Source organism: Gambusia affinis, linkage group LG12 (assembly GCF_019740435.1).
Source record: "Gambusia affinis linkage group LG12, SWU_Gaff_1.0, whole genome shotgun sequence".
Lineage (NCBI taxonomy): Eukaryota > Metazoa > Chordata > Actinopteri > Cyprinodontiformes > Poeciliidae > Gambusia > Gambusia affinis.
This window is the reverse complement of record NC_057879.1, coordinates 18,167,680-18,182,550: the sequence shown is the minus strand read 5'-3', so window position 1 is coordinate 18,182,550 and position 14,871 is coordinate 18,167,680. Positions and strand designations below refer to the sequence as shown.

The following is a 14,871-nucleotide window of genomic DNA, read 5'->3' as shown; positions in this document are numbered from 1 at the left end:
AAAAGTTAGATTTTTTTATTACATTTTTACAAAAATGGAAAAATTAAAAAATTTTCTATAGATGGCAATTAAAAGTATACTTTTCGTAGTTTTTGGTTGCGGTCTTTATTTGTAGGATCATAATTTGTTTTATAAAGATACATTAAGCAATAACGTTGCTAGGAAACTCAGACATGAAGACGTTTATCCCAAAGTCATCCAGCAGCCCACATGCTCTGAGTTTTGTATGTGTGTGAGCACACCCCTCTCTATTTCCCCTCTCCAATGCGCCTGTGTGTCCTTGCTCTTGCTCGTTCTATAAAGCCAGCAGCATCCCCTTCACTCACTGCACTCTCTGTTATTTCTGCTGAAGCACAAACAAAAGGATCAACTAAGCTCTGCTGGGAGGACAAACAACAATCACTGATGCTTCAGGTTATTTCCTTTTTTAAACAAAAGCTTTTTTTCCAGCCACAATTTTATCAAGACCAAAAGAGCAGAGCAAGACTTAACTCCTACACTGATCTGCATCTTTTTCATTTCTGATTCATCAAGTTGCTCCTTTTCAGGGTTTTTTTTTTACAATATACAAAAGCGCTGAATGCAAAAGGTCCGGATTTCACTGGAAGGAGGAGAGATGGAACAAGGAGAGATTTAAATGAGCTGTGGATTCTGTTTGTCATGACAAAGCATGGAGAAGACATCTGTTTGTGTCTCTGCACTCTGATTCCCGATTGGTAGCTTATCTCGCAAAACAGCAACATTGCATGCTTCAAATCCTGCTTTTGAGAAAATAAAATAAAAAAAACAACTTAAGCGGGTTCTGAAAATGCTCCTTCTCGTGAACGTTCAATGCAGGCATGATGTCTTTCAGGATTTCACATTGAGCTTTACAGGACTTAGTACTTGCTTTCAAACTTAGGAGTCATTTTGGACCAGGAGGCATGCAGACGCCTTCTCTCAACTTATGTTTTGCATCCCTCATTCTCTCAGCAATCTCAGCCTCCCCACAATCACAGAATTAGACCTTTTAGGTGCATTTTTTTCTTGTGTTTTCTTCTTTTGTTTTTTGCCTGAGAGCAAACTGGACTTAGAGCAAGTGCATTGCAGCTGAAACTCTCTCCTCATCCACAAGTAGCTCTCCTCAGTATTTTTGTCACTTTCCTTCACTGCAGTACCTTCCATTCTGACACAATGTTCGAGGAGCTTTGGAACTCCACAGATCAGGTTGGCCTCAATGGATCAGAAGCAAACTTATCTCAAAGACGTTCGTATGGCATAGAAGAGGACGGGAACCAGCATCCTTTTCTCACTGATGCCTGGCTGGTACCGCTCTTCTTCTCTCTCATCATGCTGGTCGGACTGGTGGGCAACTCTCTCGTTATCTATGTTATTTCCAAACACAGACAGATGCGAACAGCCACCAACTTCTACATAGGTAGGCAAAAATAATGTACATCTTTATTAGTTTGTGGAAAATGTGAAAGAAATTAGCATGAGGGTGTTGGATGGGATTTACAAAACTCAGTCAGGAAAAGTCAAAACTGTTAATTTACTGTAGCCAATAAGTACAGATAATAAAGCCCTTCCTTTGTTATTCTACTTACTAAACTCAATTTTGTTGTGTTATTAAAGCTTAAAAGTGACAAACGGTGCAAACAGTAGTTTTGACCAATTCTGTCTGCAAATAAAAGAAGGCTTGTTACTATTTTTTTGCATTCACTCCCTCCTGGGAACAGGTTAAGACTGCAGGCAAACCGCTCCACATATCTCCTGCATGCATTCATACATGCATAATGTGTTCATAATGCCGCTCCACATGGTCTTGTTGAAAAATGTATGCATATCCCTGAAAACATGTTTTTAAAGCAGCATATTTTAACAACTCAATGTCCTATTTACATTCATGTTGCCGTCACACAGGTTTCTAAGGAGCAATTATGTTCATTTCCATGCAAATTTATTTATCCACCTGAACTTCACACTTTGTCTTGGTAAAGGCACAAACATCAACATTTGTATTTAAAGTGTACTATTTCCTTCAGATAATATTTAGGTTTTGTACTTTGGTTTACCTTTAGTTTAGCTCCAGTATTAATTAGTTTTCTCTCTTACGTTCCCTCTTCTTCTCCTTGCCATAGCTATTAAACATTGCATCTAATAATTCTCCCTTGCGCTTATGTCTCTTTACTACCCTGTATAAAAAAAGCAAGCAACCAAGTATGCTACAACCAAAACTATGTTTCACACTGTGGATGGTGTGTTTGGGGGAAAAAACTGTTTTTCAATTAGTTTCCAAAAAATGGGTTTTATTTCACCCAAATAAAAAGCAATCAAACAATTAATGCAAGGCCATAAAAATAGATAGAGTAAAGAAACTAAGCTCAAGCCATAATGATTATTTAACATGACACAATTTCAAGCTTACTGTTCAAAGAAGATAAACTGACCTAACGTATAAGAAACAAAGGTGGGAAGAAAACACTTGAAATGGGTCAAGTGTAAATTTAACTAACAAACACGAAGTAAACACACAGCTGAACATTTAACCTTGATTGCTAATGACCTCAGCAAACATCTGAGGCTCTTACAGAACAACTGGATTGACTGTGATTAAATCACACACACGTATGAATTAGATGACTGTTAAAGGAAATAGTTGCACTGCAATTTATTGAAGCAACAGAGTATATTGGGCTCCACACACACATGCACACATCCCATTTAGCACGATTAAATAGGATGTCGTATTCTCTGTTGAAAAAATACTCATATTTATAAAACGTACAGCATCCTTTCAGTCAATCATTCACCACATAAAATACGCACAGATGCTTTTTTAATAATAATGTGACAAAAGATTAAAAGATTTCATACTTTTGCAAGGCTCCCAACACAATATCATCACAGATAATAGACATAAAGCTTATCACAGTTTCTTACTGGTTTGGTAATTAACCTTAATAGTATGTTTAATTTTTCCTAATTGCACACGTCTTTTAAAGTTGATGGGCATGTTTTCAGCAGGCTTATATCAGAAACATAAAGTACAAAAAATATGCAAAAATGTATTGAAGAGCATAATTTCACTAAATTAGACTTCATGCAGCAGCAAACAGCACTGGTGGAAAATGAAAATGAACTGAAAAGCTACATCTATTTTCAAAACAATTTACACCAAATTAAGAGGCACTGAAATCAAATGCAATCCAACAGTTGTATTGGCAGGTTATACTTTTTAACAGCTATAGCATCATCAGTATTAATGGGATTGTGCTAATGGATAAAATATTTCTTTTGAAGGCACGTTAATAAAAATGTCTCATGAAAGTAGTAAAATAATAAATGTTAAACTTGCTGTGGCATTTCCAGAGGCATAGCTGGTTGCAACAAGCTGCTAGTGTTTGTAGGTAAAATTTGAGTGTAAAATGAAATTAACTTGTAATCCTTTTTGCAGGGTTTTTCTGGTACTCAAGTATTTTCATGAAACTATCTATATGGTCATGTACAGGTTGCTTAAATTTAAACTGTTGGAATTTAAAATATTACTATTAATTAATATTTGTTTGGATTAGTTCTTTATATTTTGCACAGCTTGCCTTTATTGAAACAAGGTTCACCATAAACATAGTTGTAAAATAATAGCGTAAAATTAGATCATCCACGCTGATCTATTTTATGGATATTTTATATCTTTTCTTATTATTCAGAGCACGGAGATTTCCAATCTGGAATGTGTTTGATCTATATGCCGTTACTAAGCCAGAGGTGAGGCGATTGATTTACCTGAGTTTGCTCCACAAAGAAGAATGTAGCAGATGGGGGGGCAGTAAAATAAATGTGATCACATCCATGTGAATTAAAATAATGTTTTTGCAGCTCTGTGACTCGGTGCATAAAGTCTGTGTATCTGTGTTTGCACATTTCACTCTGGATGTGAGGAAAATTTGATCTTGGTTAATTCATCTCCAGGCCACTGCACTGAAACAGTGTAATATTCAGCATAATCTAATTAGCAACCACATCATCTACCAATCTCTTCAACGATATGGTTAGGCAACAACAATGTGATTAGATCAGTTCTTCAAACAAATGGGGAATGGTGTCTGGCATTCTTGCTGTAGTGATGGATGTATGAGCCAGACTGCAAACCTCTGACTGACATGTTATCCAAACATAAATGTATTTTTTGGGCTTTCTTACACTAAGAATTAAAATTTTGGAAGCATAGCTGCAAAGACCCACAGGCAGTCCATAAAATGTTTAACACACCTTCAGTTTATAACCACCAAATAATACATTCTCTTTCTGAAGCAGCTTCTTTCAAAAGCACAAGGCTAAACTAAAGTCGTACAATATTTTATGCACAGAATTGAACTGTATTGGATCAAACTAAGCAAGGATACCAAGCCATTTCTTAGCATTTATTTCAAACTTGTCATTTCGTACAGGCTTCATATGCCTTTTTTAAAATTCCAAATACAGTAGCTTTCAAAAGCATACACAATGCCAGGTTAAAATTAGTGTGGCTCTGACTGTGCTCCTCTTGATAATATCATTAGGAAACAGACACCATTATCTCTTACACTTGCTATCAAACACAAAATGGACTTTGGATTTCAACAATTCCATGTTATTATCGAAAGAAACTAATTTTCTCTTAGTTCAACCTGACACCTACAAGGTGGTTTCTTCAATATGACATAAAAAAAAAAAAAAAAAAAAAACTTTTGGGAAAGGGAAGAATAGCTGCAGTATGTTATTTTGGGATGAATTGGTTTTAGACAGAGAAATCATGACTTTGTTATTCATTTAACTTATCTATTTTTTAAAAAAAGCTACAGGTGAGAAGAAGTCTGGTTCTCAACATGCATCAGACATCATTTGGTGATGTGTAAATGTGATTGAGAAGAAAAAGTTAAAACATCACTGACATAAAGACACAAAAGATAATCAGCTCTGGATTTTCTTCTAGCGCAAATTAAACATGATAGTTCTGTGACTTAAAAGGTGGTAAAAGCTACCCAGTAAATCAGTTTTTAGGGAATAATTAACAAGACTAAAATTACAAATTGAAAATTGGAGAATGCCAATCCTCTACACCAAATAGGACCAAGGATGAAGTGAACAAAACTAGTTTTCTCTTAACCATGGCACCTGCCAGTAGTTGACTTTAGAGAGCAAGTGAAAGTTTTTCTCCTAAAAGTGGATGATATAATCAGGATGAATGGGCGATATTTGAGTAGGTGTGACAGGGGGCCCACTGAAACTCACGGGGAATGAAACAACGTAACAACCACCTAAGCTACTGTAGCTAAAGTTGCTGAAAGAGGTAAAACTACTTCTGACAAAAACGTTTTAAGAAATATAATCTGTTGCAATTTACTGTGTCTGAACAACAGCAGGAGACCACTCTGAGTTACAACAATCCAAATGTTATATCTGATTGGTGCATCTAGTGTTTTGCCTTCAGGGAGACACAACAAATCCATTTGTGTAAAATTTGTAATCCTGCCGGTCATTAAGAGACACTGAGTGAATGTGTCTAAAAACAAATATTGAAATTTTGAGCAATTTTGACTCAAGACTTTTAAATCTCAAACAACAGAACAATTATTATATTATTATTCTCATTTATAAAATAAATGTTAAAGTAAAATGATTTCACAGTAAACTGTAATTCTTGTGTGCGAAACAGTTTGTCTTTCTTATTGGGGTCAGAACAGTACAATCAATATCCCTGGAAAAATATATATTCTGAGGCTGTTATTAAAGAGAAAGTTTTAACCTTTACTATGATTATTTTTCCCTTGAACATCAGTAATGTAACATCAGTAATATCTGACTTTATTTAATTGGACTGCCAGAAAGAACAGCAAAAGGGACAAAAATACAGATGGAAAGTCAAAAGAAATACTACTACTAAAAAAACAAAGGAAACACTGAAAGAGGGCTTTTTAGTTTTTGCAGTATAGAACACTGGGCTATTATAAGCCTTCTTAAATTAGAATGTATGTGGACTGATGTAAGCGAGAAAATTACCTGACATCTACTTTTCTTTCCATCTAGCAAACCTGGCTGCCACCGATATAATCTTTCTGGTGTGCTGTGTCCCCTTCACTGCCACTCTCTATCCCCTCCCTGGTTGGATCTTCGGCAACTTCATGTGCAAATTTGTTGCATTTCTGCAGCAGGTAACATATTTATGTTTTAGACAATACTCTTATTCCTAAATGTTGGTTCCATTTCTTTTTCAGTTTGCACAGCAATCTTTTATTTCCATTCATAGTGCTCAGTAGTAATGTACCTATTCCAATGATATCACATGCTTGTCCTATAGGCTGAAAATTACTAATGTAAACTAAAAAGTCAAAATTGTTTTAATTAATAAAATGCTATAGGTCTGAAATAGCTGTTAATAATATGTTCATGAAAGTGAAAAGCACACATCACAGGCTAATATTTGAACATTCATATCATCGCAGTTACTATTATTATTGAAAATGGTTCAACAGCAGCAATTATTTCTGCAGTTTCTACTTTTAAACTGTAAACTTCAGCTATTGTAATGAAATGAATCTTTTTTTGCAGATTAGTTCAATTGTAATTTTACATATTATGTAAAGAAGAATAATTGAAAAATGCCTAAATAAACAGATTGAACTTATAACATTCTTTTCCAGTCTTACTACTACTTTGAGTGCAAGACCACTCAAAGTGACTTGCACTAAATACACATTCACAAACACAAATTAATGCAGGCAACTTTTAGTTAAATACCAGCACATTAACATGTTGGAATCAAACTTACAACCTTCTTATTGGGAAAGGACTATTCTACCAGTGAGCCATAGTCACCCACATTCAGAGTACAGCCTGAATTACAGAGTAAAGCTGAATAGACATGCTCAATGTAGATTTTTTTCATCACAATGGATGCTTTGATGATTTAATTTTCAGCGACACTCAGCAATTGAGAACCTCAAGGTTGTGGTTTTGTTTGACTCAAATAAACCCAGACAAATAGTTAAAAGTGTCATGTAATTAAGATTAAAGCCAAACATGACATTCCATTGCGGCCATCCTGAGTTTTGTCATGGCTTACTCACTTAAATAGAAATTCAAACAAATTAACACAGCAGGAGTGGAACTGAAACACAAAATTATGTTTAAGTCCTAAGGGGAAAAGCTGATCCGTCCATTTGTTGGAAGACTTTATCGCAAGTGCTTCAGAGTTGTGGTATGAGCAATAAGAGTCTTTTAATGGCAGATGCAAGTCCATCTATTCTACACAGACTGAAAATTCTCTCTATATGGTGAAGATGTGTTGAATCAGAACTTTGCTCTATACTCAAGTCTATCTTTTTCCATGCATTTTTGTCTTTCTGAAAACTGAAGGAAGGGCATTGCAGTCTGAAAAAATCTTCAAAGAAATGGCATCTGTGGAATCAGACATTACCCCCCTCAAAACCAGATGATAACAGAAAAGCTTCAGTATAATACAAGATACAAGTATCTTCCTAGATAGATGAAACCATCTTGTAAAGGAGTACAAATTTCTATGATTCAAGAAAAGCTAGAGTAACTGCTAATGTATTTCAAAAGTACTCTTGAGTTTGAAAGGACATGTATAGTCTTATTTTCAACTTCTCCCTTTCAGCTGTGTTTAAACTGAGAAAAATTAATTTCTGTTCAAGATTGAAAAACAAGAAGTGTGGAAAAAAATTTACAAGCACAATGCATCCAAAATAAGCAGAATGTCACAGAAGATTAATGGAGAGATTTCAGTTCAGAAGGATGCCTGTTAGCAGCAGGCATCCTTCCTCATGTCTCTGCTTTTATTTTTATTTTTTTCTGTCCTCATCTCTCCTGTGTTCACAACATTTATACATCTCCAAACAAACATACACCAATATCATTACTCAGACAGGTCCTGCACCTGTGCAGTTATAGCCAGGCGACTGAATATGTTGCTGCTCTTCTTGTCACCATGGAAACACGGAGTTGCTAAATGTGAAAGACCGACCTGGCTTGCAACATTGAAAGACTATGGGGAAGTCCCTGCACAGGATTAAACAAGGACTTTCTACAAAGTGTTAAAAGACAGAACCAGTTTGCCTTCAGTCACTTTACAATAATTTCTGTAGAAAATTTTTTAATTTCCATGTAGTTGCAAATTCTATGGGATTTGCAGAACAGAGCAAAAAGTATAGATGTAATTTTTTTGCCTCAGTGTTTTTTTAATGGACTTTGTGTTTGATCGACTGAATCGACTTTTATGTCAGAACTGACTAAACATGAACACATGGGTGAAAAAAAACTCTGGTAAGAAAGAAACAATTACTGCATACAACATAATGCACCACATTTACTCATGGTTGCTTTACTCTGAATTAAGGCTCCAATAATGAAAAGCAAAAAATGAAAGGAGCAAGAAGTAAATTGCCAAAGCAAGAAGTAGTATAAATAAGATTCTGCATGTTAATAAAAAAAAAAATAATTAATAAATCAATTAATATAAATAGAACTAACAATAGAACTTTGTAGATATGGATGAGTTTTGGTTTAAACGTTTAGACTTTCCACTACTCCAAAGATTTTTTTAACTTCTCCAACATGTTAAAAATCACCTTTTGCCTTTCTGATAATTTAAGTTTTTGTCTTGTGTATAGCAAAAGGCATATTATTTGCAAAAAAAAAAAAATCAAAGCAAGTAAAAATAAGAAAAAATATTTTATATTTGACAGAATTATAATTTGGATGCTATAATGCCAAAATACTCCAAACTTAATTTATATAAGTATTTTTGAATTTCCTCCTGTTTTACTTTTTCATTCAGTCTGGCTATGCAATTCATTTCCATACATTAATCCTAGCATTAATCAACTTTTCATAACCTATACATATTTACTCAAGACTCTAGCTGCACTTCACCTGTCACAGGTATAAAAAAGACTATGAAGAAAAACTCAAAAACCCATGTCTTCATCTCTTATTTAGCAGTTAAACACAGTAATAAATAGGGCTGTGATTCTTAATGTGTGTCAGTGATGGGCAATGCTGTCAATAAAAATCCAATAAGCACAGTCTGGTTTGCTTCAAGCCACACAACTAATTCCTTTTTCAACTGAAAGAGGTAGCAAAAACTGGATTTGGAGGACTGAATATATTACAGCAGGGTGTAATACACTGTAAGTCCTGAACATCGCAGGGAGGAGATCATTTTCTCAGCAGCCTTAGTGCTGAACTTACTATGACCCTTTTCAGTCTTTTATATTCCATCCTTTGAAATCCTGATGTGATGTGCCAAACCTCTGTGGGGTAATGGGTCCTGGCATCATAACTACACATAACACGAAGACAGATCCAGCAGGAGGCAGAGGCACAGACTGTTGGGAAGAATCATATCTTACTTTAAAGTACATCTCTAAACAGAATGGATTTAATTTTTCACAAACCTGCATTTATTTCCACTCAAATATCAGTCAGGGTGCCTTTATTGTCAGCCTGACTCTGAAAAAAGGACAACAGAGTTTCATTTCAGTACAGCCTGCCCAAAAACCTACAGTAGACATTATTTTAGAAATCTTATATTAATATATTCCAGTAACCTTAGAGCTGAAATGGACCTATAAAATAATATTAAGTACATTTTTAAGTGAGTACTAAATACTTAAGTACTGTGGAATAAAATAATTATTCACAGTATGTTTACTTTTATTGGAAGTTTATTTAATGTTAATCTTACAATGTTTAATCAGTTTATCATATTTTACTCAGACTTACAGAGTCATTGTTTCTCTTCTAGCCTTCACAAGTTTGCTCCAGTGTGATCAGTAAATAACTATCATACCTCCGGAGTGACAGACCAGACCCAACGGCTGAGTGATTATTATTAGGCACAGAATATTCTGCCTGAAACTAGTTTTTAACAATAGGTTGCATTTTTCTCACTATGTGTATTAATCTAATAAACTTTTCTAGAATATCAGCGATGACACCCTGTCTGTGTGCGAAGGGCATTAAACAGTATATATAGAGAAGTGATTCCTTTGTCTAGTCAGATCTCTCTTCTGAGTTCTCCATCTGTACAGATGTAATAAAGCTGTGTTTTGTTCTCTCTTTTTAACAAGGTTTGGACTTTGTTAATTTCTCGCACTCTACAGTACTTATTTAGTAAGCACTAAATATTAACTTAGTAATTAATGTTGTTAATATTTAGTAGTTACTAAATTTTAATTTAATACTTTATCAAATAAAGTAGTAAGTACAGTTGATGCTTTTCAAAAATAAGGCTTGAGTGATCTTTAATTTGCTTCTTTTATTTTCTAGTAATAAATTATTACATTATTGTTTTGTTCTAAATTCTCTCAATCCCCATTTCAAACCCCTAATATGGTTGTTAAATTGTCTATTTTCCGTTCATCTCTTTGCACCTCGTTGTCTCTATTTTCATGTCTGAAGATAATTTTCGCAATTGATGTTTATTATATGGGGACATAGTGTTATCATCATCATGCTTGCAGGGAACATCCTGTTCTTTTAATAATTAAATTCTTTTTAAATGACACATCTTTGAATGGATGACCTGTAAAAGTAATAATGCTTATTGAACTTTTTCACAAGAGAGACCTCATTAACTCTATTAAAGATTTTTCTCTCATAACTTTTTTTTTGTCTAAGTACTTTGACTTTATTCTAATGATATATATATATATATATATATATATATATATATATATATATATATATATATATATATATATATATATATATATATATATATATATAGCATATACTTTCTTTCTCCTGGCTCTAATACTCTGTCGTAAAAAAACAGCACAAAATCAGTTGTGACTTATTTTCAGTAAGTTTTGTGTGTCATTGTAAAAATAATAGGTGTTGACATCATCTCCTCACCATTACTGTGTTTTTACATATTTAAGAAATATATTCGTCTGTGTTTCATTCTTAGGTGACAGTACAAGCCACATGTATCACCCTGACTGCCATGAGTGGAGACCGCTGTTACATCACTGTTTACCCTCTCAAATCTCTCCGTCACCGCACCCCAAAAGTAGCCATGATAGTCAGCATTTGCATATGGATTGGTATGTTGCATTGCTTTTATCTCACTGCTAGACACAAAAACGAATAATTGAAAAACAAAATGTGTTTAGCATGTGTGACAGGCTTAGAGTTTTTTTTGTTTTTTTGTTTTTTTAAATCAACACATCTGCTTTGCCCAGGCTCCTTCATCTTGTCCACCCCAATTTTAATGTACCAGCGGATTGAGGAGGGCTACTGGTACGGTCCGAGACAATACTGCATGGAGAGATTTCCCTCCAAGACACATGAGAGAGCATTCATCCTCTATCAGTTTATTGCCGCCTACCTGCTGCCGGTTCTCACAATCTCTTTCTGCTATTCGATGATGGTGAAGAGAGTAGGTCAACCCACTGTAGAGCCTGTTGACAACAATTATCAGGTGTGGACAAAGAGAGATTGAAAACTGTTTTTGTGTGCCTAAATTTTAAAATAGTTTTGAATCAAGTCTGTTTTGAATGTTTATTCACAATTAAACATATAAAATATATACACATATACAGTTTGCAGCTGCCTGTTTATTTATACTGTAGAGTTCAACTTCTATGAATAAAATGACCATATAGACGACAGAAAAAAATTACTACAAAGACTTAAGCTTGTAAAGAGAATTTGCAAAAAGGTATTTCTAAGGATGTTTTGGAAATAAATGAAACAACATTCAAGTTAGAAAGAATGTTAGTATGTGTATAGTTATTGTATCATTACAAAGTTATTATTTCACTCTAAATACAAAAATCATGCCAGGTATTAAACCTTGTATCTGTGGATCTGCACATGAATACTTATGTAAATTTCATTTGAAATACAATGGAAGACATAGGTTGTTTTTCTTTAGTAACATTAAACTTTTATAATTGAACAGCCAGGAGGATTCCTACACAATCTTTACAAATTTGCATTATATTATTTTCTATATCTGAATAAATATAGTAAATAAAAAATGGCCACAAAAAATATTTACCTTAGCAGACTTTATTTCTTTACCCATTATATAGGTATTATATTGATTTATATTTAAATAACTTTTACCATTAACTGGCAAAATATTACCTTTATTCTTAGGATTTTAGACATCAGTATTTTTTTTAATCAGGTTTGGGCTAATTGTAATTTTTCAAACTAACAAGCAGCACCAACAACAAATATATTATGCTGGTATCTATTGTGATATCTTTCTCAGGTCAACCTCCTGTCTGAGAGAACCATCAGCATTAGGAGCAAAGTCTCCAAGATGGTGGTGGTGATCGTCCTCCTCTTTGCCATCTGTTGGGGTCCCATCCAGATCTTCGTGCTTTTCCAATCTTTTCATCCAAACTACCAACCCAACTACACAATGTACAAGATCAAGACCTGGGCCAACTGCATGTCCTATGCCAATTCCTCAGTCAACCCCATTGTTTATGGGTTTATGGGAGCCAGCTTTCAGAAGTCTTTTCGGAAAACCTTTCCATTCCTTTTTAAACACAAGATCCGGGATAGTAGCATGGCGTCGAGGACTGCCAACGCTGAGATCAAGTTTATTGCTGCAGAGGAAGGCAACAATAATAATGCTGTGAACTGACTCTGAGAATTTAAAGATAAAAAGTGAGATTGTTGTTTTCTGAGAAACTCATCTGTCAGCCAGAAGATCTTTTTGTAACCGGCAAAGAACAACAGATTCATCTTCAAGGAAAACACTGTGCTCTGTGTTTATTTTCATTTTTTATTAATTTTCATATTTAAGCATATGAATATGAACTGTTATTTGAAACTGCAATCAGTCAAACGTTTATAAAATACATCTGCAACTTAGATTTAAATGTATTGGTTTTGCTTGAGCTCAGTTTATGTTAGAATCAGAATCAGCTTTATTGGCCAAGATTGTGTACACAAACAAAGAATTTTACTTTGGTTTCAAATGCTTACAGCATACAGAGATTACACATTTGTGAATTTAAATTATTTTTAGGCCCGAGCAGCAAAGCGCTGCGAAAGCCTATTGTTATTGTACTGTTTCTTATTCTTATTTTTCTGCCCCCCCAAAGAGGGGGCTTTTTGGGGGCTTTATCATATTCAAAAACTCACCAAACTTGGCGGATGCATCAAGCCTGTTTAAAAAGTTTGCATTTTAAGGTCGTCGCAAAAATCGCAGAAAAAAATGGCTCAACAACGCCACCTAGCAATTTTAAAAAGACCCTTTGCTATTCCCTTACTTCGTCGTAGAGACATGAAATTTGGTACACTTGTAGAGGTCACCAAGATGCTTAGAATTTACAATTAACGTCATAGTGCAAGTATCACAGGAAGTCGGTCATTTTGGATTGAAGTTCCAATTTTGACCCCATTTTTGCCGTTCGCAGCCATCGTATTTGATCAAACTCCCCTTAGGGATTTCGACTGATCGGCTTCAAACCCGGTCAGTCAGATCATAAGGCATGGCCAATTCAAAGCTATCCAAACGGTGGGTTTTTGAGCAAGCTGTGGGGGTTACCAGGGTCAAAGTTCACCTACTCGCCATGAAACAGTTCTAGCTCCTACACTAAAGCTGTCAGGGTAACCAAACTTTCAGTGATATCATCGGGAGTCCTACATTACTCAATGGTCAAATGATGACATCACTAAGGCCACGCTCCCTGAGAACAGGAAGTGTCATGTTTTACTGTGAACGGTCGCTATCTTACCCCTTTGACCTAATCAACATGAAACTGTGTCCAGAGACAGAAGACATGTTGGTGTGTTGTGGTGTGTCACATTGACAAAAGCTGATCTTTTTTGGGTTTTTAGTAAGTATGTGCTCTGTGTTGACTCTTACAGAGACCAGATCTCAACAACTGGTGGGAATGCTCTAGCTTAATGGTTTAGTTTTTGTCCAGGCGTTAAGAGGATCATATGAAGTAAGTTGCAACTGCAAGCTACAAAAAAGAAAAATAATAAAATAAAATAGTATCCACAAGAAGTAGCAACTACTGCAACAGTAGAAGCATCCTATTGGTGAGGTACTCAGTCTTGATTACTTACAGCAAAAATCAGAAATTTACCTCAATGATAAAACAAAATGTTCTAATTTTTGCAAACAAAACTTAGTGTAATATTTTGCACATTTTGTATTTGGACAGACTGTGATCATATTTCAAACTTACAAATAAATGACAATTCTGGTGTTTCTGTTTACATGAAACTTTTTCTGACTTAGCTTTCTTTTCTTTTAAGGGCTAAATTACCTCACTTAGGAGCTAATAAATATAGCTTAGGAAAGTCACATTAAGGACAGATTATCATCAGGTGCTGGTAGTCTGAGCCAGAAAAAAAGGGGAATTCAAAAGGCTTTTCATAGTCACACATAGCCAATTACATAATTTTTCTCAAAATTACTAACTGTTCAAGTATTACTTTTAAAACTAATATAATTTAATATAATTATAACTATGTAATATAATAATGTATAATATATATAATAATGTATAACATAATTTATTGTTGGCATATTGTGCAGTTTTTTTGTCATAATAAAACAGATTTTGGCTTTAAAACTTTGTGATTGCCTATCTACCATCTGATTGTTTTCTATGTATGCAGCGGTTAGAATTATTTTAAAGTTGCTTTATTTCTGAAATTTACCCAAAATTCAATGTCAAGTCATTTACTGAACTGATATTAAAAATATATATATTATTGTTTTAATATTCTATTGAACAGCTCATAAATGCAACAATTTAGGAGTGAAACTACGGTAACCATTGGCAAAAAAGAAATACAATCTGATCACATTTGTTTGTCTTTCAAACTACTTGTAGTTTCATGCTT

General features: G+C 34.4%; 1 protein-coding gene across 1 annotated transcript; it reads left to right on the top strand.

Annotated features, from left to right (window-relative positions):
• The first annotated feature begins 358 nt into the window (after window positions 1-358).
• Window positions 359-14,399, top strand: kiss1ra (KISS1 receptor a). The gene is made up of 5 exons (XM_044134017.1): window positions 359-1,417; window positions 6,049-6,173; window positions 10,955-11,090; window positions 11,229-11,467; window positions 12,269-14,399. Exons 1-5 carry the CDS (start codon window positions 1,174-1,176, stop codon window positions 12,647-12,649), a joined length of 1,125 nt encoding a protein of 374 aa, XP_043989952.1. The 5' UTR covers window positions 359-1,173; the 3' UTR covers window positions 12,650-14,399.
• The last annotated feature ends 472 nt before the right edge of the window (window positions 14,400-14,871 follow it).